The sequence below is a fragment of the Polypterus senegalus genome, chromosome 2 (assembly GCF_016835505.1).
Source record: "Polypterus senegalus isolate Bchr_013 chromosome 2, ASM1683550v1, whole genome shotgun sequence".
In the NCBI taxonomy this organism is placed as follows: domain Eukaryota; kingdom Metazoa; phylum Chordata; class Cladistia; order Polypteriformes; family Polypteridae; genus Polypterus; species Polypterus senegalus.
The window spans coordinates 310,699,703-310,723,941 of NC_053155.1; the positions used below are offsets into that span (position 1 = coordinate 310,699,703).

General features: G+C 40.5%; 1 protein-coding gene across 2 annotated transcripts in view; it reads right to left on the reverse strand.

Annotated features, from left to right (window-relative positions):
- arhgef7b (Rho guanine nucleotide exchange factor (GEF) 7b) overlaps positions 1-24,239 on the reverse strand; it is a 235,691-nt gene that overhangs the window by 195,987 nt on the left and 15,465 nt on the right. For both annotated transcript variants that reach the window (XM_039745898.1, XM_039745900.1), the window contains exon 2: positions 15,600-15,683. In XM_039745898.1, the coding sequence (XP_039601832.1) occupies positions 15,600-15,683 (84 nt within the window). The remainder of the gene's footprint in view (positions 1-15,599; positions 15,684-24,239) is intronic.

Below are 24,239 nucleotides of genomic sequence, written 5' to 3' on the forward strand. Positions count from 1 at the left end.
TCAAGCCTCTATCTAAAATACTGGAGAGTTCAGGAAATGCCACATTTACATAATCTTAGGGAGTCGGAGGTAGTCAGCAGCATATCCCATGAAGCCAACTGTATAATGTGTCATAGTTGGCAAAGGTGGATGAGTTTTAAATACTTGGGATCAACAGTACAGAGTAACAGGGATTGTGGAAGAGAAGTGAAGAAGAGAGTGCAGCCAGGGTGGAGAAGAGTGTCAGGAGTGATTTGTGACAGACGGGTATCAGCAAGAGTGAAAGGGAAGGTCTACAGGATGGTAGTGAGCCCAGCTGTGTTATAAGGGTTGGAGACGGTGGCACTGACCAGAAAGCAGGAGAAGACAGAGCTGGAGGTGGCAGAGTTGAAGATGTTAGGGATTGCATTGGGAGTGACGTGGATGGACAGGATTAGTAATAAGGTCATTAGAGGGTCAACTCAGGTTGGACGGTTGGGAGACAAAGTCAGGGATGCGAGATTGCATTGGTTTGGACATGTGCAGAGGAGAGATGCTGGGTATACTGTATTGGGAAAAAGATGCTACGGATAGAGCTGCCAGGAAAGAGGAAAACAGGAAGGCCTAAGTGAAGGTTTATGGATGTGGTGAGACAGGACAAGCAGGTGATGAGTGTAACAGAACAAGATGGAGAGGACAGGAAGATATGGAACAAGATAATCTGCTGCGACAACCCCCAACAGTAGCAGCCGAAAGAAGAAGAAGAAGAAGAAGACAGTTGACTAATTCTAAATATTCCACAACTTGCTCTGATAAAAGGAAAAAGGTTTGACGCTGTCTTTAGTCATAGCCAATGAATGCTCATCCGGATGTACAAAGCATAGAATACAGCCGTTTTCGATCTCACAAACAGATGAGAAGCCGTCTGATGTCACATGTCACACGCCACAACCGTTAACCTTTCCACACTGTGTCAGTACAACATGGGCTCCGCTAGGCAGCACACTGCTGGCTGTCAGAAAAAGGGGAGAGCACAACTGTGCCAGACAGTCGCCATATAATCTGTAAATGTGACACTGGAAGCAATTTTCAGTTTTTTCAATGGACATGATCCAGCAACGCTTTCAGTAACTGCAGTCAGCAAATCTAGAAGTGGTGTAATGTCACATCAGCTTTAGGCTACACCAACTAAACAGTTTAATTACCACATTCCTTTCTCTAAGTCACTGATCCACATGGAACTTTTTGTAAAAGATTAATATTTGTTAGAAAAGACAAAGACGGCCTAAAACTTTTTTTTCTGTTGTTATGCCTACTGAAATGCTGCCTTACATCACACACACGTGAATGATCAAGGCTGGGGGGATGCACCTTTCTGGTTGTGCGAGTGTGGCCTGCTGCTGCATGTTGTAAACTGCATCAAACCGGCAATACAATTCATTTACTTTCTCTGAAAATGAGAAGTCAGCAATAGGTGCAGCATATTTACCTTGCATTCTGTCATTATCAGCTTACTTTCTCAGACACTGGTTCTTACTTTGTTTTCTAAATTGGTTCTATTTATTGCTTTTTGGAATTCTTTGAAATCAAAATTTGTCATTTAAGGAAAAACACATTTTTCTTTTCCAACAGCATATTTATTTCACTGTTGAACCAGAACTTCTTGACCGATTTATGTGGGATGCACATTATCTCAAAAAAGTGAATAAAGCAAAAACAAAACAAATGTTTTCCACTTCAGGGATCTGCCACCTTAAGACTGTGATCACTGGTTTGCATGCTTTAATCTTGTATTTGCCCATTACTTGTGTTAATCTTTCAAGGTGATTTATGGCACTGGAGTCACCAGAAGGTAGAGGTGTTACAATCCAAGAAATGTAGTTTGCATTTAGTTTGAATAAACAAAAACTGTAAATGATTACAAAGAATTCCGAGTTTCTCATTACAGCAGCTCAGGAGTTTGCGTAGTTCATTTTCAGTGTGTTTTGTGCATTATGGTGAACACTGGAAGGGCTCTTCTAGTTAATATTTTATGCTTTGGTAACTGGGTGATGTTTAAATGTTGGGAGGTGGGGGATTCAAACATTCAGTTTGTTATTAGGATGTCTGTCTCATTTTCTTATACTGGCTCCCCTCTTACACGGTCCATGCTGGGAGACAGCAACACAGCTTGAAGGTTCTGCCAGGTTAATTATTTTTAATCCATTCGTCATCCTTTCAACTTGTAATAAGTCAATAAAGCAAACATGAATTTCAACAAGGGTTCAAATTTTATTAAACTAGATTAGACCTATTTTAACAATGTAAGCTATACCAGCTTTAAGTTTACACACATGTGAGCTCATCATCCATTACAGGAAAAGCTAAGAAGTAATGCACCTGTGTTGCAGAAGGTTACACTTGAGAAATATTTAGCACTCCAAGGATAATCCCAAGGAAGAAATAACATTTAGTCCCTAAATGTAAGCTTATTTAATACTGCAACAAAGTGCACAATGGATAAAAAGGTAATATTGTTCACAAAAGGTAAGGAACTACTCACCAAAATACAAGAAAATAACCCAAATCTCTATGTCCAGATCTTCAATTATTTAAATAATAGATGCTTATATTTGTACTATAGTTTTTCAAATAAACAACATGAACTTAATTGACAGAACATCCATCCATCCATTATCCAACCCGCTATATCCCAACTATAGGGTCATGGGGGTCTGCTGGAGCCAATCCCAGCCAACACAGGGCACAAGGCAGGAAACAAACCCCGGGCAGGGCACCAGCCCACCACAGGGCACACACCAATCACACACCAGGGACAATTTAGGATTGCTAATGCACCTAACCTGCATGTCTTTGGACTGTGGGAGGAAACCCACGCAGACACGGGGAGAACATGCAAACTCCACGCAGGGAGGACCTGAGAAGCGAACCCAGGTCTCCTTACTGTTAGGCCACAGCGTTACCACTGTGCCACCGTGCCACCCTTGACAGAACAGTTACAGGGAAAATTAACATCAAAGCATCTTCTCTTCCTGAATTGTACCAGTAATCTATCACTTTATAAAATGTGTTTTGACGGTGGGCCTCAGGCCATGTATATTATTTTATCGCGTATGAGGAAGTAGGGTGAAATGACACCTTTTATTGGCTAACTAAATAAATAGATTACAAATGCAAGGTTTCGAGGCAGCTAAGGCCCCTTCATCAGGCAAGGTGTAACAAAGAAACTGAAAAATACTCTTGCTTATATTGGGACAGCAAAGTGAATTTTTTCTTTCATCTTAACAACCTTTTTGTTCAAATGTTAGCAAAATTAATAAACCTTAGATGAATTAACCCTGAAAGAAGAGAACAATGAACTAATAAAATGTAGAGATAAGGTAATCATCACTAGAGAAAGTCCTGTAAGGTTTTTTTGAAGTACTTTGTCTGTAAGACAGGCCTCTGATGTAGTCAGCTGGTCAATCAGTCTGTTAGTCCACATATCTGCTCATAAAACTCTTGTCTCTGTTCAGACCATTTTGTAGAGTACTGAATTTAAGCATAAGTTTGTATTCCCATTCTCTCTGCTCCTGTTGGGTCTTGAAATTACCCATAAGCACAGTGACCCTCAGATCCTTTATGATGTGGCCATTACTGTTAAAGTGTGCTGCCACCACAAGATCAACACTGTTCTGATTGATATGAAATCTATGTGATTTCATTCGCTGGCGCAGTGTCTGACCAGTTTCCCCTACATACAGCCCAGTGTTGGGGCACCTTATGCACATGATTAGGTAGACCACATTAGCAGATTTGCATGTGAACGAACCCTTTATTTTATGCTCCTGTTGGCAATGTGGTATAACTACCTGATCTGTCGTGCAGATATGTGCACAGGTGCCACACCTGTTCTTTAGGCAAGGAGATGTGCCACTTGCTGCCGAGCCACACATAGAGTTTCGGACAATCAGTTGTTTGAGGTTTGGTGGTTGTCTGTATGCAAGGAGCGGAGGTTCTGGGAATATATCCTTCAGTTTATTGTCTTTCTGTACCATGGGTTGAAGCTCTTTCATAATTAATTAATTACTTTCTCCTGTAACAATCTATGGCTAACACGGTACAACACCCTACTGCTATTTATCACGTGTACAGAGATGTGTAAAAAGATCAGAAACTTTGAGCAAAGGCATCTATCAGACAGACAGACTGCTTATCACTTGGAAACAGAGACATTTAAAAAGAGCAGAAACATTGATAGCCAGCCAATCAAAGGAGTGTAATATCACATGTCACAAAGCCCCATATCACATGGAATTTTAACCTAAATATGGCTTGTCCAAGGGAACAAGGAGTGTCAATAAGAGCATCTTATGAATAACACTGATCGCTAAATCAAAAGACGCCTAGGACAACATCCAAACCTTGACGTTTTCCATAAGCATTTTCTAAAGACTCTTAGTATTAGTTTTCTATTACACAGTATCTTGTTCAAATTGATATTATTATTCATTAATAAACACTACTTATTTTTGCATTTTCCATACTTTGTTCTTGTGTATAGAGTGATTGAAATATTAAATTGAATATTAAGACACCTGTGTGAAGAGTTGGCCACGTTACTTACTCACAAAATTACCAAGGCTAAGAGGTCTCTCCTCAAAAGAAACACAACTTGGGTAAAAGCAGGGCATATTGTTTGGCTGTTAAGTGGCACATAAACAAAAGAGTTGCACTTTTTGATTGTGTCGCGATGACACCCACGTGTTTGTCAGTGCTGGTGATAAGTAAGTTCTTAAGCAGAGACTCCTACAGAATAGTGTGTGATGCACTTAGATATCTAATTTAGACAATGGTAATGTCTATGTATGAATGAATGTGAAGGGTTTCTAAGTAGAACTAGCCAACCCGCGGCGTACCATACGCCGCATAATCAGGCCGGTTTTTTAATAATTTTTAAGCACAGGGAGAAAATTTAACATTTGCAAAATTGGTAATGTAATAAATCAGCAAGAAAAGCAACATTGTAACAATGCACTGAACGAACCAACACACAATCGTCCGTGCGCCGTAGCGAGGTGAGAGGGGGGTGTGTACAAAGTGCAGAAGCATCTAAGAAGACGCATGTTTGTCGCGGATGCGAATTGCTGTATGTAGCGTGTACAACACTTTGCTATGCTGCAAAATGTGCTATGTGCGTCGTAACTGAAAACTCGTTTTTTTAAAGACTGCTCACTTCATTGTGTTTTAACCTCAGTTGTAAAGGAATGTTTTAATGATCCCATGGGATACCCCTCGCAAACAGTTTTACACGCTGCATATGGCGATTCACCTCCGCAAGAAACACGCCTCTGTTAACAGTCAACGTGTGGGAGGGGGGTGTGTACAAAGCGTAGGGACGAAAACAGTGGGAGCGTATGACTCGCACTTAGTGGCAATTCCACGGTTTGCACTGCAGCCCGAATGGGGTTCAACGGCTTACCCACGCCTAGACACAAACTCAAACTCATTCATAATTATTTATTGAATGCTAAACACTTCTGGAAAGACACGGTTGTCTAAAACAGGTTAGTGTGAGAATACAACAGTAAGTGAATGAAAAGATGGAACTCTGGAGAGAGCAAAATACAACACACTAGTGAACCCGTGGCATAACAAACACTGCATAATTATTTATTGATGGTTGAACACTTCTGGAAAGACACAGGGACACCCCTCGCAAACTGTTCTACACGCCGCATACTGTACAGCGAGTCACATCCGCGACATGATTTTTCCTAGATGGTCCTGTCGCGTCCACCCTCGCACTTGAAGCATACACACCGCCTGCTCATGTGTCCGCTCGCAAAGAAACTCACGGAGACCCGCCCACCAGCTGCCTGTGTGTGTGCCTCTGTCTGTCTCTGGCGCGGCTTTCTCTTGCGCTGCCTCTGTGTGAACCGGTCAGGCACAGAGAAGGTCAGATGCTGACAGAGTGTCTCGACTGTTGCAGGGCCTGCACTGGTGAAGCAGGTGAGACGGTGATGAAACAGAGGCACAGGGCTTATTGGTTTTTAAAGACTGATTCCTTCATTGTGCTTTAACCTCAGTTTTAAAGGATTGTTTTAAGGATCCCATGGGATACCCCTCGCAAACCGTTTCACACGCTGCATATGGCGATTCACATCCGCAAGAAACATGCCTCTATGAACAGTCAACGTAGCTCGGAGGTACATGACATTAACCTGACCTGCACTGCATGTGGCCTCTATGACAGACGAACATAAATGACGCCATTTTTTCTGTGTCGTCGCGTCCGAGTTGGTGGGCGTGGCCCTGCAAGTTGTCGTCGTATCCAATGGTCTTGGAGTTGGTAGGCGTGGCACCTTCCTGTGTGCGCCATAGGTGTCTCACTTGTCGGCGGCTTAATGAATTCACGCCCCTGTGACGATGTGGGTTCTGGCTCCACACTCCCTTTGATGTTGGAAGCACTTGAACCCAACACCGTCGATAATGTTGCCGAATGAGCTAGTCAATGGAGGCAAATTACTGAGCAAGGGGAAGGTAGAAAGTGCAAAAGTGCTTTTATTTAAAACAGTCAACAAAAACAAAAACAGTGTTCATAAATAGTGCAGATCTTCATATTCATTAAATAAATAATCCATAAAACGAACGTGGAGTAAAACCAATAAATAAACACAACAATCCTTTAAAAACGAAGGTTAAAATCTTCTCCTGGAAGCAGTCTTTAAAACAACAAACAAATCCGGTGCTTTTCTGTATGCGTCTCACCTGCTTATCCCGTATGGGCCAAGCAGCAGGCAAGACGCTCTCTACAGCTGCCCTCCTCAAACACACGCAAGACTGGAGACCTCCCGATCCCTGGCTTCGGTTTGGCTCTCATCCCAGCCTCGAGACTTGGACTCCTTGGTCTCCAGGACGCTCACACCAAGGACTGCCACTCCAAGCCTCCCGACTTCCGCTACCTTTCTGCGGCCTTCTGCGGCTCGTCGCTTTCACCTTGGTCACTCCCGCTACCTGCTCGCTCAGCGGGAGCGACATCAACACAAACACGTGGGTGTCGGCCTAACACCCAGCTTCCTCGCAGCTGCCCACGGCGCCGATCGGCTCACCACACGCTCCGCGTGTCCGTCTCTCTCCTGCACCGCTTGCTTCCACGCTCCCTGTAACCTCCGTCCTCTCCTTTCCTTTCTCTCCAATCGATTCTCCCTCCCTAAAACCGACTCGCGCTTCTTTTAAAAACGTGAGGGGCCATCACAGCTGCAGCATTAGCCACGGGAGCAATCACGAATGTGGGCAGTTCCTCACCTGTGCACACGGTGAGAAACGCCCACATCGACGACGCCCCGCTGCTCACTAACAACGCCTCACGGCGCCTGGTGCGGTGATTATTTATTTAAAATCAATGGCCTTTTCTCCACGAGCTGTGGACCCATAACACCACAGCCCCTTCCGGCGTGCTTTTCATGGTTGTCTTGCCTTAGTGAATTATATATATATATATATATATATAGATAGATAGATATTGTGGGGTGATTGACAATTAGGCTTTCACCTGAGACTTTGTCTATAGTAGGAGTGGGAAACTCCAGCCCTGGAGTGCCACAGTGGCTGCAGGTTTTCATTCTAACCATTTTCTTCATTAGTTTTTGCTGCTAATTAACTTCTTTTGCCTTCAAATTAACTTGATTCAGGCCCCTTAGTTGTTTCTTTTTCTTTAATTAGCTGTCAAACAATAATGAGACACAAAACAAGACGCCATATGACCAGCTCACCTGTGCCCACCACACAATATCTGACAATAAAGAAAGGTGAAGGTCTCAGTATTGTTGAGCTCTCAGGTCCCCAAAACATTTTGACAATGTTCTTAGAAAAAACAGAAAATCATCAGTTATGATGAAAATCATCAGAATGAGAGCAGCAACAACCCATAGAATTAAACAACGAGTTTAACTAACAGCAAGAATTGGCTTCTCATTAAGAAACTTGTTGGAGTGAAATTACTTGGAGCCCCAGTTTAGCTGGTCAACTGTTGACTTGTTTCACATTTGATTTCTGTTTGGCGTCATTTAAAGAAGAAAATAATTAATTCACTGAATCCTTAAAAACAAGGCTATTAAAATGAAGGTAAAAAGAAGTTATATTAGCAGTGAAAACTGGTCACTGATTATGAAAAGTGTTAGAATGAAAACCTGCAGCCACTGTGGCACTCCAGGACTAGAGTTTGCCACCCCTGGTGTATAGGATCCCTGTGTATATGTGTATCCATATGTGTGTTAATCTTAAGGTGCGAGAACACACCAACCTAGTAACAGACTTTGTTAAGTCCCACAGGAACCCACAATAAGACACAAAACAAGTTTAATATACCTTTCCAAAATCACTACCCACAACACATGAATTCTTTCTATTAAGTACGAAGACTGCCCAGTTTTGGAATGCAGTGTAGATTTGCATTACTCTACTCTATAAAACAAATTCAACTACTTAACACCAAAAGCACCCATAGGCTCCTGGACGCTTACAGTCAAAGAAGAATGGCACTGTTGCTGCTTCAATGGGAACAAAGAGAAAGGAAATCATAAGGGCACCAACACTTCAACTTTAGATTCAATGAACTTTCACGGCTTTATTTTAAACAGAGTAAAAGGGAGATGAACATAATGCTCTACAAAACAAAAAACAAATTGTAAGCGGAACCAGTCACCCAGCTACAAGCCAAGCTATCAATAATTAGAATTGTTAAAGTAGCATTTGTTCACTGTCATTGAAACTGCTATACAGGAGGGCAAACAACCACTGTATATTATACTGGGGGGTGCATGAAAAACTCAAACCGTCTCTGACCGGCTGGCTCAAGCCATCATACTGGCGGGTGCCATCGCAGAGCCTCGTTGGCGCAACAGGGTCAGCAGCCCCAACTGTGCATTATTTATAAGGAAGCTGTGAGCCAGTGGGTACAGACGTGCGTGAAAGAGATCCGAAAGATGTATCCTCTGCAACAGAGGATTGGAATAGTGGAGGCGTATGTGTCTACCAGTTCCTTTAAGGAAATGTGGGACATTTTCGCACAGAAGTTTCCTGGTGTAAACCTATCAGCAAAGATCATTATTCACGAGTTGGTGAAAAACAGGTGGCGCTGTGGTAGTGCTGCTGCTTTGCAGTAAGGAGATTGTGGGTTCGCTTCCTGGGTCCTCCCTGTGTGGAGAGCGCCTTGAGTAATGAGAAAAAGCGCTATATAAATGTAAAGATTTATTATTAATAAGTGGCGTAAGACTTGGTCAGTTGCAAACTGCAAAAAGAATCGGGCCCCATCCATTTGTACACCTGTGGTCATAGCAGATATTCAGGAATGGATGGCCAGAAGCCCTAGGAAATCGACATGTAAATTGGCACAACAAGCAAATGTTTCGCGCAGGTCTTGTCAACGTGTGTTGCACTCAATACAAATGAAGCCGTAGAGAATGACTTAACGGACAACGACAAGGAAAAATGTGTATTTTATTGCACTTGGCTCCTTCAAACAATTGCAATTGGATTTTTGTATTGCAGATCTTTCGTTTCGTGTATGGGCTAAGAAACGTATGTCGACGTTGGAGTTGGAGATGGTACCGTTTTTCGTGCACCACCTGATACTTACTATATTGTGTCCTGAATCCAAGAAAGTTCTGACACTTCTTTTTTTGCGGCCATACTACACACAGATGATATGCCTCAGTCCTAAGAATGTCATGCTATGTCATATGAGCAGTTATAAGAAAATGTGTATTTTAATGTTACCTCAAAACACACAGAAAGAGCACATAAAATAACAGGCGTGAAATTCAGGGACCTATAATAGTTAACAATATACATAACCATGACACAAATAGTATGCGCATCGCACATATCAAGAGGTATCAAAAGGCACTCTCAAGAGCATTGTGCATTAAAGAAAAAACACAAGTTGAGTGTCATCATTAGCCACTGTGAATCTGAAAATAAGCATGGCATCTGTGTGTTTAACAAATATGTTTAGTCGAGCTGACCCTTGATTTGCAGATTCTCTTTTCTGCTTGGCTGTGTGGCTGAGCCCTACAAAGAAGCATCATACCAGTACGTGTGCTTCTTGCCTTACACGAGGGGAGCTGGAATAACAACAACACAAGTATGTTTACTTCAATAAGATATGCATTAAGTTACTCGTACTTTAAATAGTAACCAGACTATGTAATGTAATGAAAAGTTAAGAAAAATGACACCTGTTATTGGCTAACTAGAAAGATTACAATATTAACACGGTACAACAACCTAGTACTACCAACTATGTAATGAAAGTCACTTTTAACGTGTTACCCTCTGCTCACTGCTCTCAAGATTGTGTCACTGAGTTTAGCAGTGTACGTTCAGCTCATGAATATAAATTTTGTGATTTATTAAATAGTGAAACAGATTATTTCAGCCAGGAGAAGGAATAATGTGATCTCCTGATAATTCGCCTCTGGAAATTTAAATTTGTTGACTCTTAAACCTGAGGCTGCTGAAAATGTGTGTGAAGTAACAAATATAGTGGGATATAAAAAGTTTAGGTCGGCACAGTGGCGCAGTGGCAGCACTGCTGCCTCGCAGTTAAGAGACCTGGGTTCACTTCCCGGGTCCTCCCTGTGTGGAGTTTGCATGTTCTCCCCATGTCTGCGTGGGTTTCCTCCCACAGTCCAAAGACATGCAGGTTAGGTGCATTGGCGATCCTAAATTGTTCCCAGTGTGTGCTTGGTGTGTGGGTGTGTGTGTGTGCACCCTGCGGTGGACTGGCGCCCTGCCTGGGATTTGTTACTGCCTTGCACCCTATGCTGGCTGGGATTGGCTCCAGCAGACCCCCCCCCGTGACCCTGTAGTTAGGATATAGTGGGTTGAACAATGACTGACTGACTAAAAAGTCTTCATACCCCTGCCAAAATCACAGATTTTAGTTAATATAAAGATAAATCCTGACAGAACCTATTCCATTATTATTACAAAATTGAAATCTATAAAAAGAATGTGAAAAAAAATTAGAAACCGTGTAGTGGAAAAAAGGAAAAACAAAATCCCACAAAAATCCAGTGGCATTAGTGTGCAGACCCCCTAAACTAATACTTAGTAGAAGCACATTTTGATTTTATTACAGAACTCAGTCTATCAGTCTGGCAAATCCGCACTTGGAGGTTTTTGCCCACTCCTCCTTGCAAAAAATTTCCAGATCTGTCAAAGTACAAGGGCATCTCTCCTGTGCACAGATCTCTTCAGGTCACACCACAGATTTTCAACTAGATTAAGGTTTGATCACTTACTGGGCCATCCCAGAATATCGATCCCCCTTTGATAAAGGCATTGCTTTGTTGATTTTGGTATATACTTTGGATTGTTGTCATGCTAAAAGGCGAAGTTCCACTTCATCTGCAGCTTCCTAGCAGATGCTTGAAGGTTTTGTGCCAAACAGACTAATACTTGGAGCTATATAGGATTCCAACCACTGTGACTAAAGCCCAAGTTCCAGCTGAAGAGCAGCCCGAAAGCCTGATGCTGCCTCCACCATTCTTCACTGTGACTATGGTGTTCTCTTGATGATGTGCTTTATTATTCTTGCACCAAACATACCTTTTGGAATAATGGCCAAATAGTCCAACCTAGGGTGGCACAGTGATAGCGCTGCTGCCTCGCAGTTAGGAGACTTGGGTTCGCTTTCCAGGTCCTCCCTGCGTGGAGTTTGCATGTTCTCCCCGTGTCTGCATGGGTTTCCTCCCACAGTCCAAAGACATGCAGGTTAGGTGAACTGGCGATCCTAAATTGTCCCTAGTGTGTGCTTGGTGTGTGTGTGTGCCCTGTGGTGGGCTGGCGCCCTGCCCGGAGTTTTTTTCCTGCCTTGCACCCCGTGACACTGTAGTTAGAATATAGCGGGTTGGATAATGGATGGATGGATAGTTCAACCTTGGACTCATCAGACCATAACACATTTTCCACATTGTTGTGGTTGTACCGTTTGACACCTTTCAATGCCGAGATCCCATTCTTGTTTTAAAAGTGGTTTGCGGACCATGGCTTTCGGAGTATGGGGCAACTAACAGAATATCAGAATAGCCCTAAAGGAACAGCCAAAACTTTAAATGAGCTCAATCAGAGCCACTTTAATTGATGTCACATGCATATATGAACTACTGTTTGAGAGGGGACTTATTGTGATTGGTTGATTCTAAATGCAGCCACATCCTGGACTATTGAAGGGTTTACACACTCATGACACCAGGTTTTTGTGTGATTTTTTTATTCTTTTTTCACTAAAAAGTTTCTGATTTGTTGTCACCTTCTCTGTAAAGATTGCAATTCTGCAATTAAGGTGGAATATGTTCTGACAGGATTTATCTTGTTTTCATTTTTTTTTTTTTTTTACACAAAATCTGTGATTTTGGCAGGGGTGTGTAGTCTCTTTAATTCCACTGTACAGAGTACAACAGACATGCACAGACAATAAAATCCTTAACAGAAAACTAGTTAAGGGTTTACATGGCCACAAAATCTGATTACTTGCAGAGAAATTTAATTGTGTTAACCAGGTTTCTCAGAGGCCACTAGCCCAGTTTATCTAACAGGAGTAAGGGTTTTTATGGCATTTTAGAAACCATTATTTCAGTGAATAACTGGGTTACTGAGGCACCTACTGATTTTACACAGAGAGAATCACAAGATTAAAAAAAAAAGCATATGCCTCAGTTGACAGCGCTTCTTGATATGACCTGCCTAAAATATTTGGACAGGTGGAAGGTCCGGTCCTTTAATGATCTGTGCTGTCTTCACCACCCTCGGTTATGCCCTGCAATCAGAAGTTCAGCCGGTGCGGTTCTTAACTGTGACACAGCTAGTCAGTAAACATTCAGAAAAAAATATGTGCAAGTTGGCAAGTACCTGTGAAGATTTTGTTAATCATGTGAGGAAGGAGAGGTGCTGTTGTGTCTCCTTAATTAACTGTTTCACACAGAAATGGCCTCGGTTACAAATGCAAATGATAAGAATTTTATAAAGCGCCTAAAAGCACTTCTGTCATGCCATAAAATCAGTGCCTAAATAAAAAGAAAACTAATTATTTGCAGGAGACAAAAATAGTTCCAACAGATAAAGGCCCTAAAAGGAGATAGAAAACACCCATTACACCTACAGTTTAGGTCAATATTTTCTATTTTTGAGTTTCTATTTGCGGATAACATAAATCCATAAGGGAAATGAGCAAGTCAACGACCTAAACTTGATCATATTTGACAGCAAATAACTACACTGTGCAAATAATATAGTATTGCATTTAATTCTATTCAATACACAACAAGAATTTAGTCCCCATAATTAAATTTGTTGGTGACACCACCATCATAGGCCTTATTATCAACAATGATAAAACAACTTACAGAGATCTACCTGCTGACTCAATGGCTCAGGACAAAATCTCAGCCTTAATGTCAGCAAAACCTAAATGCTGATCACAGACTTCAGAAAGCAGAAGACAGACCACGCTGCTATCTACATTGGAGGGGATACTATTAAAACAAGGAGCAGCTTTAAAATTTTTGGACCATCCATAATTGATGAATTGAAGTGGGCACGACACATTTTTTCTCTTGTCAAAAAGGCTCAACAGTCTCTACTTCCTCAAATGTCTGAGAGCAGCATTTCTCCATCGCCTCTTCACCCACATCTGCAGATGCACAGAGCAGTCCATCCTCACTGGCAGTATAATACTCTAGTATGACATCTGCTTGGCTCAAGAATGTATAGCACTGCAGAGGTTGGTGAAGGCAGTACAGAACATTACCAGCACCCAGCTCTCACCTTTTCGGGACATACACAACACTTGCTATCTTATGAAGGCAAACGGCATAAATAAAGACCTCAGCCATTCTGCAAAGTCACTTTCATTACTCCTATCTTCTTCAAGGAAACAGTACTGGATCACTGACACCCACACCAGCAGATTCAGGGACATTTCCTACCAACAAATCATAAGGTTGCCAAACAATCAATCATAAGAACCATAATGTGTATATGTATAGTTATTTATTTTTTGGATTGAATTTTTGTCAACTATTCTAAGAAGACATCCAAGCAAGCATTGTGTCATTGAAAAATGACAATAACTTGACTAAACATAATACTTGTTTTATATGGCAAGATTCAAGTTAGCACTCTAGAATATTAGAGCATTCAAGACCAGAATGGACCATTCAACCCAACAAGCTCGTCCAGTTTATTCACCAAGATTATCTAAAATAACATAGTTGAAATTTGAAGGTTTTGGATGTTGATGGTGATGATTCCACTATGACTCTTAGGCCCTTCTCGTAAGATATAGTTTCTAGTTTCAGACCTCGCATTGTGTATTCAAATTTAACATTTCTACTTACTATGTGTAATGCTTTACATTTACTTAAAACACATTACAATTCAACTACCACTAACCAGCTAAGCCTTATATGCTACTCAAGACCCTCTCTAACAACAGTCTCTATTATCTGCTCCTCCATTTAGTTTGGTACCACCTATAAACTTCATCAGCTCATTGATTATATTTTTGCCCTGATCATTTATGTGTATGTATAAGCATATAAAGGACCAGTGGCCCCGGCACTGATCCCTGGGGGACCCCACTTTTAACATCACCCCACTCTCAAAAGGTATCCCTTAATATAATCCTTTGCTTCCTCTGTTTGAAGAAATTTTGAACACACCTACATGTAACGCTTTGAATTCTCACTTTTTTTTGTTTGATCACTAATCTCTCACGTGGCACCTTATCAAAATTATTTTGAGAACCAACTCTCTTATTGTTTACTTTGGTTGCTTCCTCACAAAATTCAGGCATATTAGTGAAACATGACGTTCACTGTCTGAACCTATGCTGACAATTTGGTAATACACCTTCTCTTGACATGTGATGTTCTGTCTTTTTCCTTAATAATTGCTTCCATTAAAGGTACTTGTGATGCACATTAAGCTTACTGATCTAATTCCTATAAATAAGAGAAGTCATCAGGTTACCTCTCTGGAATTAAAGTAAAACAATACAATCAGCTTTTAGAGTTGTGTAATAGGCTAAATAATACCTGAAAGATAAATTGTCTCACTTAAAACCTGTAATCTCTGACCAAGGACATGGTTAGAATTAGGACTGCCATAAATCAAAGCTGTGATTATACCTAACACATTACAAAACAAGAAAGAGACTGCAAACCCTGCAGCGCTGAATGTACTGAATCTCCTTTCCCTGGGACAAAAAAATGACTTGCATGTACCCTTACTGGCTCTTTTAAAGACTACTAGATTCTACACAAAAACACAAGTTTGTATATTACCTTGATTTGTCTCAGCAGATGAGTATTTAAATAACCTAACTCAGGATTATGGATGCAAATATTTCTAGCCGAGGAATAGAAAAAAAATAATCCACGCAATAACACCTTAGAAACTAGTCTTACGACACGCAAGAACCCCAAACAAAAGGACGCCTCATCCTCGGGTTGAGGACTGCTGCCAGGCTGATCCACCAGACAAGGAAGGAGTTCCCAGGCCAGGCCGGGTACACACCGGAGTCCACACACACAAATCTGGGAGCGACACAAGTACAGCCAGAACACCATGAAAAAAAAAGAAACAGAACTCACCTCCACTCTGAACAAGCCGCAGCCTTTCAGGAACTCCCTGATGTTGCTCAGGCACTCGCTGTCGCTTCTTGGCTCCTGGTAAATCTGAAAGAAGATTAGAATCGCCGTTTTACTCGTGAGATACAGAGGGAGAGGCCTTTACAGTAATCATCGCTGCTCTGCTCTTCGCATTCAAGCGATGATTTATTTCATGTTGGTTAATACTCTGTTCGCTCGGAGGTGTGTGTTTTTTCTTTTTTTTAACTGGGAAGTAAGTACGACCGAGGAAGGGAAGTGACGTTACGTGTCTCCGCCTTCCTCTATGATAAATACTGCCAGTGCGCGTGCGCGTAAAAGAGTTAGTTTAGAAACTCAGGCGGGTGATCCCGGATGATGAGCAGAGGTGGGCTTTCCCTCGTATTACAATTGTCGCGGTTGCTACGATTTAACCCAACTTACTTTTTCTCTTTTTGTAAATATATACACATGTTATTAATTGGCACCTGCTAATAGACTAAGAGTAGTATGGCAGTTGAGATTCGGTCAGGGAGGCTGCGGCTGCTTTCTGTGCGCGCTGTTAGGCAGTTTGGCAGTTCCGTGCTCCCCGGGGGGTAGTGGACTAATGCAATCTCACTCCTGCTTTTTCCTACTGTGATTCGTATAATTATACGAAACCCAATTTTTAATCATTGTTGTTGATGGAGATATCCCACAGTTTTGGCACGTACGATTAAACCGAACGATGACACTAAAATGACCCCGCTTGGTTGTTCTCCTGCGTCTGTCGTCCCGTCCAGCATTTTTTGCAGCCGAGGTAGTCTCTTCGCTGCTTGGAACCACCTGATAAAAGTTCCGGAAAACTAGAAAAATCGTTTCTACGGTCGCAACTCAAAAAAGTTTTTCTTTGTTTTATTTAACTACGCAAAAGATGTTGACGGCTGTGATTTGGTAATATCGTGCAGCCACGTGCTCCAAACGTCTTCCGATGGCTAGAGAGGTACAGATTAAAATATAAGTGTACATTTAATACTGAATGTGGGGGGCTACATTTAATAGGGCCAATTTAAGGTCACATGGAGCCAGTGATCATCGCAGCAGCACTGGTTTTAAGGTAGGAAGCAAACATGGTCCTTTTTAGATCACAGTCGCATAGCCAAGTAAAAACGTATGCAAAACAATAAAGTATCAATTTAGTTCTGTTATTTGATATAGATTATTTTGAAACTGGGGGCTCTGGATAGGGATGGATGTCATTTATTTCACATCACTTGAAGGATTACTAAACTTTTTTGTCACACGAAAAGTATTCCTGACGCCATTTCCAGTTATTCAAAGATTTAGCCTTCTGCTGCAGATAATGTCAGGTATACGTGTGGGGAGACCGAGAGAGGAAGATTAAGAGAACTGAACATACATGGGGAGAACGTGCAAACCTTAGGCACACCTTGTCGCCGGGAGTCAGGAATTCTTGCTCTGCACCACCACTCTGCCTCTGTTAAAACATCTGTGGTAAACTTTAAATAAATTTTAATGTACTGTATGTCCATTTTTGTTCAGGTATATTCACCTGATTGCAAACTACATGCGTCCTAACCTTGCTCTCCACACATGTGCCCGTAGCAGAAGGTACTATATTAAAGTTAGCTTGTTGCTGCTTGTCTTACACCCAGTGCTGCTGTGATAACCTCTGGCTCCCAGGAACCCTAAACCTTTGTGAATCAAATTGATCCTTCTGCACATGGATTACATATGTACCTACGATTTCTGTTCAATCCTTGTCACTTGATTACACACTATGTACATCTTTAATCTTCCCCTCATTAGCTGTCGCAAGATGTCCGAAGTGCACAATGGCAACTGACCACACCAGGTAATAATACAATACTTTTGCAAAACGACACAATCCAAAGGTCATGCAAAAACAATTTCACCTTGGGACTTAATACAGTGTACCGTAAAATTTTACGAAGCAATGCAATACGTTTTTGAAATAATGCAATTTATTTTTTTGTGGGGCGGGAATACACTTTGTTACATTTCAGCCCATCAAGCTAATTTGATTAGCCAATTGTTGGTAAATTATTTCAAAGGAAATTATCAGTTTCCTACAGATATAAATGAATATAAATTTCATTTAGCATTTAGACCTAGTAAAGGCACAGTGGTTGTGATGTTGCCATGCAACAAGGAGACCTTTAATGTGAGTCCTGTGTGGAGTTTGCATTTCCTCCCCATGTGCACATGGGTTTCCTCCAGATGCTCCAGTTTCTGTTCAAAAACGTGCATGTTAAGTGAAATGGCATTGCTATATTTACTCCTGTGTGTGTGTTCATCCTCTGACTGACTGCTGCCAAATCTAGGGTTTGTTCCTGCCATGCACCAGATGCTTGCTATGCTTTGATCATACTGTGGGTAAGTGGATTTGGAAAATGGATGGAATCTAGAACTGCATATGCTTTATTTATAAAATGTATACACACAAATATAATAATCTGTTAATTGGTTGATGGTGGTTTCATTTTACAAAGAGAATGCCGGTTTTTACAAGCAAATGTGTAATTGAAGTTCCTTGCAATGATGAAAATGCAAATCGTTGAAATTCAAAGCTGCTTTTTTTCTTGACCTAATCTTTGTAAACTTAGGAACAGTTTCTTTTAAAGGTACTGTCTGGGCTCATTCGCACTCCACTAATTAGAATTGTATGAATCATAATGACTTGTACACATACTGTACCCATATAGTGTATGTGGGTTATATACAGTTTATAACATTCATGCATCCATTTATTTTCCAAATCCGCTTACCCTATAAACCATGTAAATTCCTGCTACATCTACTGTATGACTGCTTTAGGATTTTTCTATATATATTTTTTTCTAATTATTCATGTTAATACTAATAGAATAATTCTAGTACAAAAATTACATAATAAATATACTGTAGCATTAAACATGCAATTCTAGAAATGCCAAGGTTGTAAAATACATGCTGACCAGTTCAGCAATTTGGCACAAATCCAGCCCTGAAGTATTTTTATTTCTCATTTGTTGCGGATTTAACAGGCACATAAATAATACACTGTGCTTGCAAAATAAAAGAAGAAAAGGAAAGACAAATCTCTACATGTAGCCAAAATGTGCATCAACTCAATGTCGAAATGAGGACAGAAAAATAAGATAAACAAACATGGTGAACATCAAATAACAAGTGCACTGCATTCTGGGATTTGGAAGACCGTTCACAAAAGACCTCATGTAAGGTTCCTTAGTCATAAGAGAGGCAGTAATGACATGTGAGCATATGTGGCTCAAGTAAAGTACATCCATTTACATCTGCGTGTCATCGGAATGGCTCCACTTTAAATAAAAAGATGTAAATGCGCTGGTGGTTCAGAGTCAGAAACGGATAGCAATGAGACTTTTACATGAAAATAAAAAAAATAAATATATTCACCATAAAAACAACCTCTATTAAAACGGAGTGCAATGCATCCTGCAATTTGGAAGACCACCCGTAAAATGTTTCTATATGGGTCATAGGACACTAAGACTAAACATCATTAGTCTACATAGCTAATATAAGACTATATAATAGGGTAATCAGAGTTGGGCAGTTGTATTGAGTCTGACTGTTCTTAAGTCAGTGTCTTTTTGTTTAAAAAAATAAACGCTGCCCTCTACATTTTGCCACTGTAGGCAACCACCTAGTTCACCTAAATGATATAGCCAGCCTTGTCAATTGTGACGACCTACTTAAAGGTGTGTCAAACAAGAGCTGTCCATCAGACTCGCTTAGTTAATTCCATTCTTCTCATTACTTCTTTCACCTACTTATGAAAGTTGTTAGATTCAGATTACATAAAAAAGTTCAGAAAACTGCATAGAAAAAAAAATGTAAGTTGCATACCAGCTAGTGTTCCTGCCCAGAATTCACGCTTGATCTCCAGGACTGAGTGGACCAACTCCATAAGTAGTGGATCAAACCATCAGAGTTTGGTCCTGGAAGGCTCTTCTGGCTACAGGTTTGGCTTGCCTCCTATCTGTTTTACACTTGCTTTTTCCCTCTCTTGTTTGTAACAGTCCAGCCAGGGTTAAATGATTATATGGCTGTAAAAGGCATTTAAGTGTTACATAGGAAATTAGTTATTTTTCTTTAATTTTCTTTCTTTTTTTTTTTTTATTCGTGACTATTACTTGGCATCGGAGTACAAAAGTAGATATGATACAAAAAGCAAGCTTAACTGAGGGAATACTTAAAACTATGGGAAAAATACAAAACTTTAATGTTACTTGTTTACTGCCATGCCTTTCTATATGCATGATTAACAGCAAGAAAAAGGCAGTGTGAGAAGGTGAGATTAATTTTTTTTCATTTCAGGCAAAAGTACATCTTGCTAAATGTAAAACTGGTTGGAATGAAAATGTTCTCAATATTTTTGGTCTGTCACCCCAAAGTTGCACAGCTTCTGTCTAGTGTAAAAGTGTCAGTCAGGTATTTCAGACATACTAGACAGCAAGGCAAGCTCCCGAGGTCACTCTACTGTCTGGGCTTGTTCACACTCCGCTAATTAGAATTGTATGAATCATAATGACTTATGATTACCCATATACTGTATGTAGGTTATATAAAGTTTTAACACATTCATGCATCCATCCATCCATTTTACAAACCCGCTTACCCTAAAAACCAGGGGTCCTCAATCACAGTCCTGGAGGGCCGCAGTGGCTGCAGGTTTTTGCTCCAACCCAACTGCTTAATAAGAAGCCCTTATTGCTCAAGTGACACTTCTGCTTCACTTTAGTTGTCTCCCTCGTTAAGATTTTGAACCCTTATTGTTTATTTTAGTCGTAAACAGTTGTATTCTTGTTTTTAAATTCAAATAACATGCAATGACAAAAGACAGCAGCATTCTCCATTTAGCTTGTTACCATTGACACCTATGTGTATTTATGATGCACTATTGGGTTTAATTAAATACTTGGAAGGAAAGTGAAGAGAAAAAAGTGAAGGACTGAGAACTACTCATCCATTTTAGCCTTCAAATCATTTGAATGATATCCTTAGAAAGGGGAATCAAATCTAGGGTATGAGAATGACCTAACATAGCAGAGTTAAAGCACTAACAAGCCATGAAATTAAATTATTGGCAAGAATTGCTTTCTAATTAAGCAACCGGGTTAGGACAAAAACCTGCAGCCACTGCGGCCCTCCAGGACTGTGACTGAGGACCCCTGCTATATACCATATAAATGCCTGCTACATCTACTATATGACTGCTTTTGAATTTTTCCATAATTTTTTACCAATTTCAGTAATTATTCATGTTAATACCAATAGAATAATAATCCTAGTACAAAAATGACATAATAAATATACTGTAGCATGAAACATGCGATTCTGGAAATGCCACAGTTGTAAAATGTATGCTGACCAGTTCAGCAATTAGGCATGAATTGGTCTGTGACCTCGAAGTTGCACAGCTTCTGTCTAGTGTAAAAATGTCAGTCAGGTATTACAAACATACTGGACAGCAAGGCAAGCTCACGAGATCACTCAGTCTGGGGAGACAAGATGGTACTCTAATTTTGAGATACTGGATTCAGCGTTACAACAATTTGATTATTGGCCGTATCAACAAAAAGATACTTAAAACTGTGGTCTCTTTTCTGAAAACGTTCAAAGTTGCAGCTGATACAGAATCCGATATTATGATATCTGAAAGAACATTTCAACGAACTGTTCTGCACCAACTCCTATCCACATGCTCTACAAATTAGCAACATTTCGTAGCCCAAAGCTTCTTATTTTTGTGATCAGTTTTTTATAATGTAAAGACAAAGTGACAGGATATAATCAATAAACTGACATAACATACAATATTTTTATATCTTTTTATTTAGGAGGATCGCTAAGGCGCAGGAACAAAAAGAGATTTGTAATAATCGCACCGTAATGCAACTGCACTGAGTCAAAGAGTGCAGTGAAGTTCACTGGACAGCTGTTAGTAATGCCCTCTTTCCTCTGAGAGCTAGTGAGTAGATGCGGAGATGCCTGTACATTTGCAGTGCTTTAATAATAATAATTCTGTGCATTTATATAGTGCTTTTCTCACTACTCAAAGTGCTCGGCAATTGCAGGTTAAGGGCCTTGCTCAAGGGTCCAACAGAGCAGAGTCCCTTTTGGCATTTACGGGGTTGCAGTGTGCTTGTATTGATGAGCAAAATAACTGTGAGTTGTTATTCTAGTATGCCAACTAGAAAACCTTATATTTACAACAAAATGTGTACGTAGACAGCACCTACAGTACCTTCTGTGTCTGTTCCACATTTTTGTGGAATAAATAGCAATAATATTAACATAGCTCATACTTTATTTCCATATGAAACAGTAAGCAGTTGCCTACTTACAAAGCTTTAACAAGACACTTTGTTTAATCTGCTCTTTTTTGTTTGGTTGCTTTCTGTGAAGGAGACATGTGGAATTGTGCTCAGAAATTTAAATTTAAGTCCCATCAGATGATCTGTAATAAAATACTAATGAAGCAGAACTGTCACAAAAAAAGTGAAAAGGACAACTGGGCCAAAGAGGGGAAAGCTTCAACCACCACCTTGTACACGATTATGTTAAACAGGCTTATCGTTAAGGTTATGGAAACAATGTGTTTCTGTAGGCGGGAGCGGGACAAAACCGTTAGGGTGCGGGCAGTAGTTGGACAAATGAGACCCAGGTGTATGTGGGAGCAGGCGTGCATGGGATGGAGAACTGCAGGAGCAGGTTTAAAAAATCAGTCCCACGTAGACTTCTTCCTGGAGGAAGACTGCTTCCAAATGACTGACTGAGAAATGATGTGCGAGTCACATACTATATTAACTTTTGTGTCGACACTGTAGTTAGTACCCTCAAGTCGGAAGTTTTCTTTATTTAAAAAATTTTTTTTTTTTTTTTTTAGTCATTCTGGTATATTTATTTATTATTTATCTATTTATGTATTTATTTATTGAAAGAGCTTGTGTAAAAAGCCATATTTCCCCATGGGAACAAATAAAATTCTATTTATCAGTATAGGTAACCTGGGCTTGTCTTTTTTTTTTTTGGTTTTTTTTTTTCACAAGTTTGTCAAAATCAGGGTTAAATCAAGCAAGTGCAGAGAGGAGTCTGTTTTAGGTTGCAGGTGGTTGACTCGTCTAGGATTTCTGGTTCACATGTCTTTTGTACAATGCAAGATGAGCTGCTCTGCTATTATGTGTGCTTTCTTATACTGTATGTGGGTGATGCCCAGAGTGTCTGTTGTACAAAACACGCTAGAATATTTTTGTTAAGCCTCAAGGTTTTCTTTTTTCATTAAAAAAAAAAAAATTCAAACAATATTCTTTTGTAAGTAAAATTTGTTGTTTCCAGATATCTTTGTAGCTGAAAGCTTCATACTTTCATTTGATAGTACCACACTATAGATATCGCACAGTGGCCATTGCTTGCTCACAAGTAAAGTAAAATGTATCCCTCAGAAAATCTGCATTGTTCTTTCAACATTCCTGTTTGATTCATGTTTTTAGGATGAACCTTGTGAGGCTGATACAGAATTGGACGAGTCTGGAGTAGGTGGTGCTACCGGGCATTCGTTGGGTTTCTTAAAGAAGCCTGCGGTTCAGTGTATTACAGGTTGTCATTGTGACTGAAATTATGTTAGCCATTTCAATTCCTCAGTATTGAGGGACAAAATGTCCCTTTGACTGGGCACAGAACTGAAATCTGCTGTCAGTATCCCTATAAAACACTAGCTATGTCCTGTGGCTTCACCCACATAGTAATGAAACGGGACAAACTTTAAAAATCAATAGACGTTGCCACTGTATCTGATCGTGTTCAGTTTTGACGGGAAAGCGTTCCCCGCGTGGGGAGAAAAGCACACGGCCGTGATATCTCTGGCAATGAGCCGCTACCCTCTAAAACACATGGAGCTCTGATCTCTCTCTCAAAAACGTCAAACGTTACCCCTTAACAATCTGTAGATGATAATGTCTGCTGAACAAACAGGTATCGCTAGCTAAGCGGAGGCAAGATGCACTCCAACACATGGCAAGAGGTAGTGCGACTCGAACAGAAGCTGGCGAGTGAATGAATGAATCTGATTTTTGTCTTGGGTCCTAGGAGTGGGCTAGTTGTATGTGGCCTAAGAGCCATCAAGCACTTAGCTGGAAGTACAATGCTTATAATGCAGGGATGAGGAATATTAAGTCTGGTGTTTCTGGACTTCACAAACAGAAGAGAGGCTCATGTTTCTGATGTCGCATGGTTTACATACTATGACTGAATGGAAAACCAAAGGCAGAGATTGTGGCTGAACTCACAATACCTGTAAAGCGGTGATTCCCAACATGGGGCAATTTGATTTTTTAAGGGGGCAATTCGAGAATTTAGGTACGTTAAACAGTTTATAAAATGAAAAAACAAATTCAATGTTAAAAATTATAGAAAAAAAATATTTTTTTACAGATATATTATACTGGGATAATTTAAAATTATTACCTAGGGCAGCACAGTGGTAGCACTGCTGCCTCACAGTAAGGAGACCTGGGTTTGCTTCTCGGGTCCTTCCTGCATGGAGTTTGCATATTCTCCCCGTGTCTGTGTGGGTTTCCTCCCACAGTCCAAAGACATGCA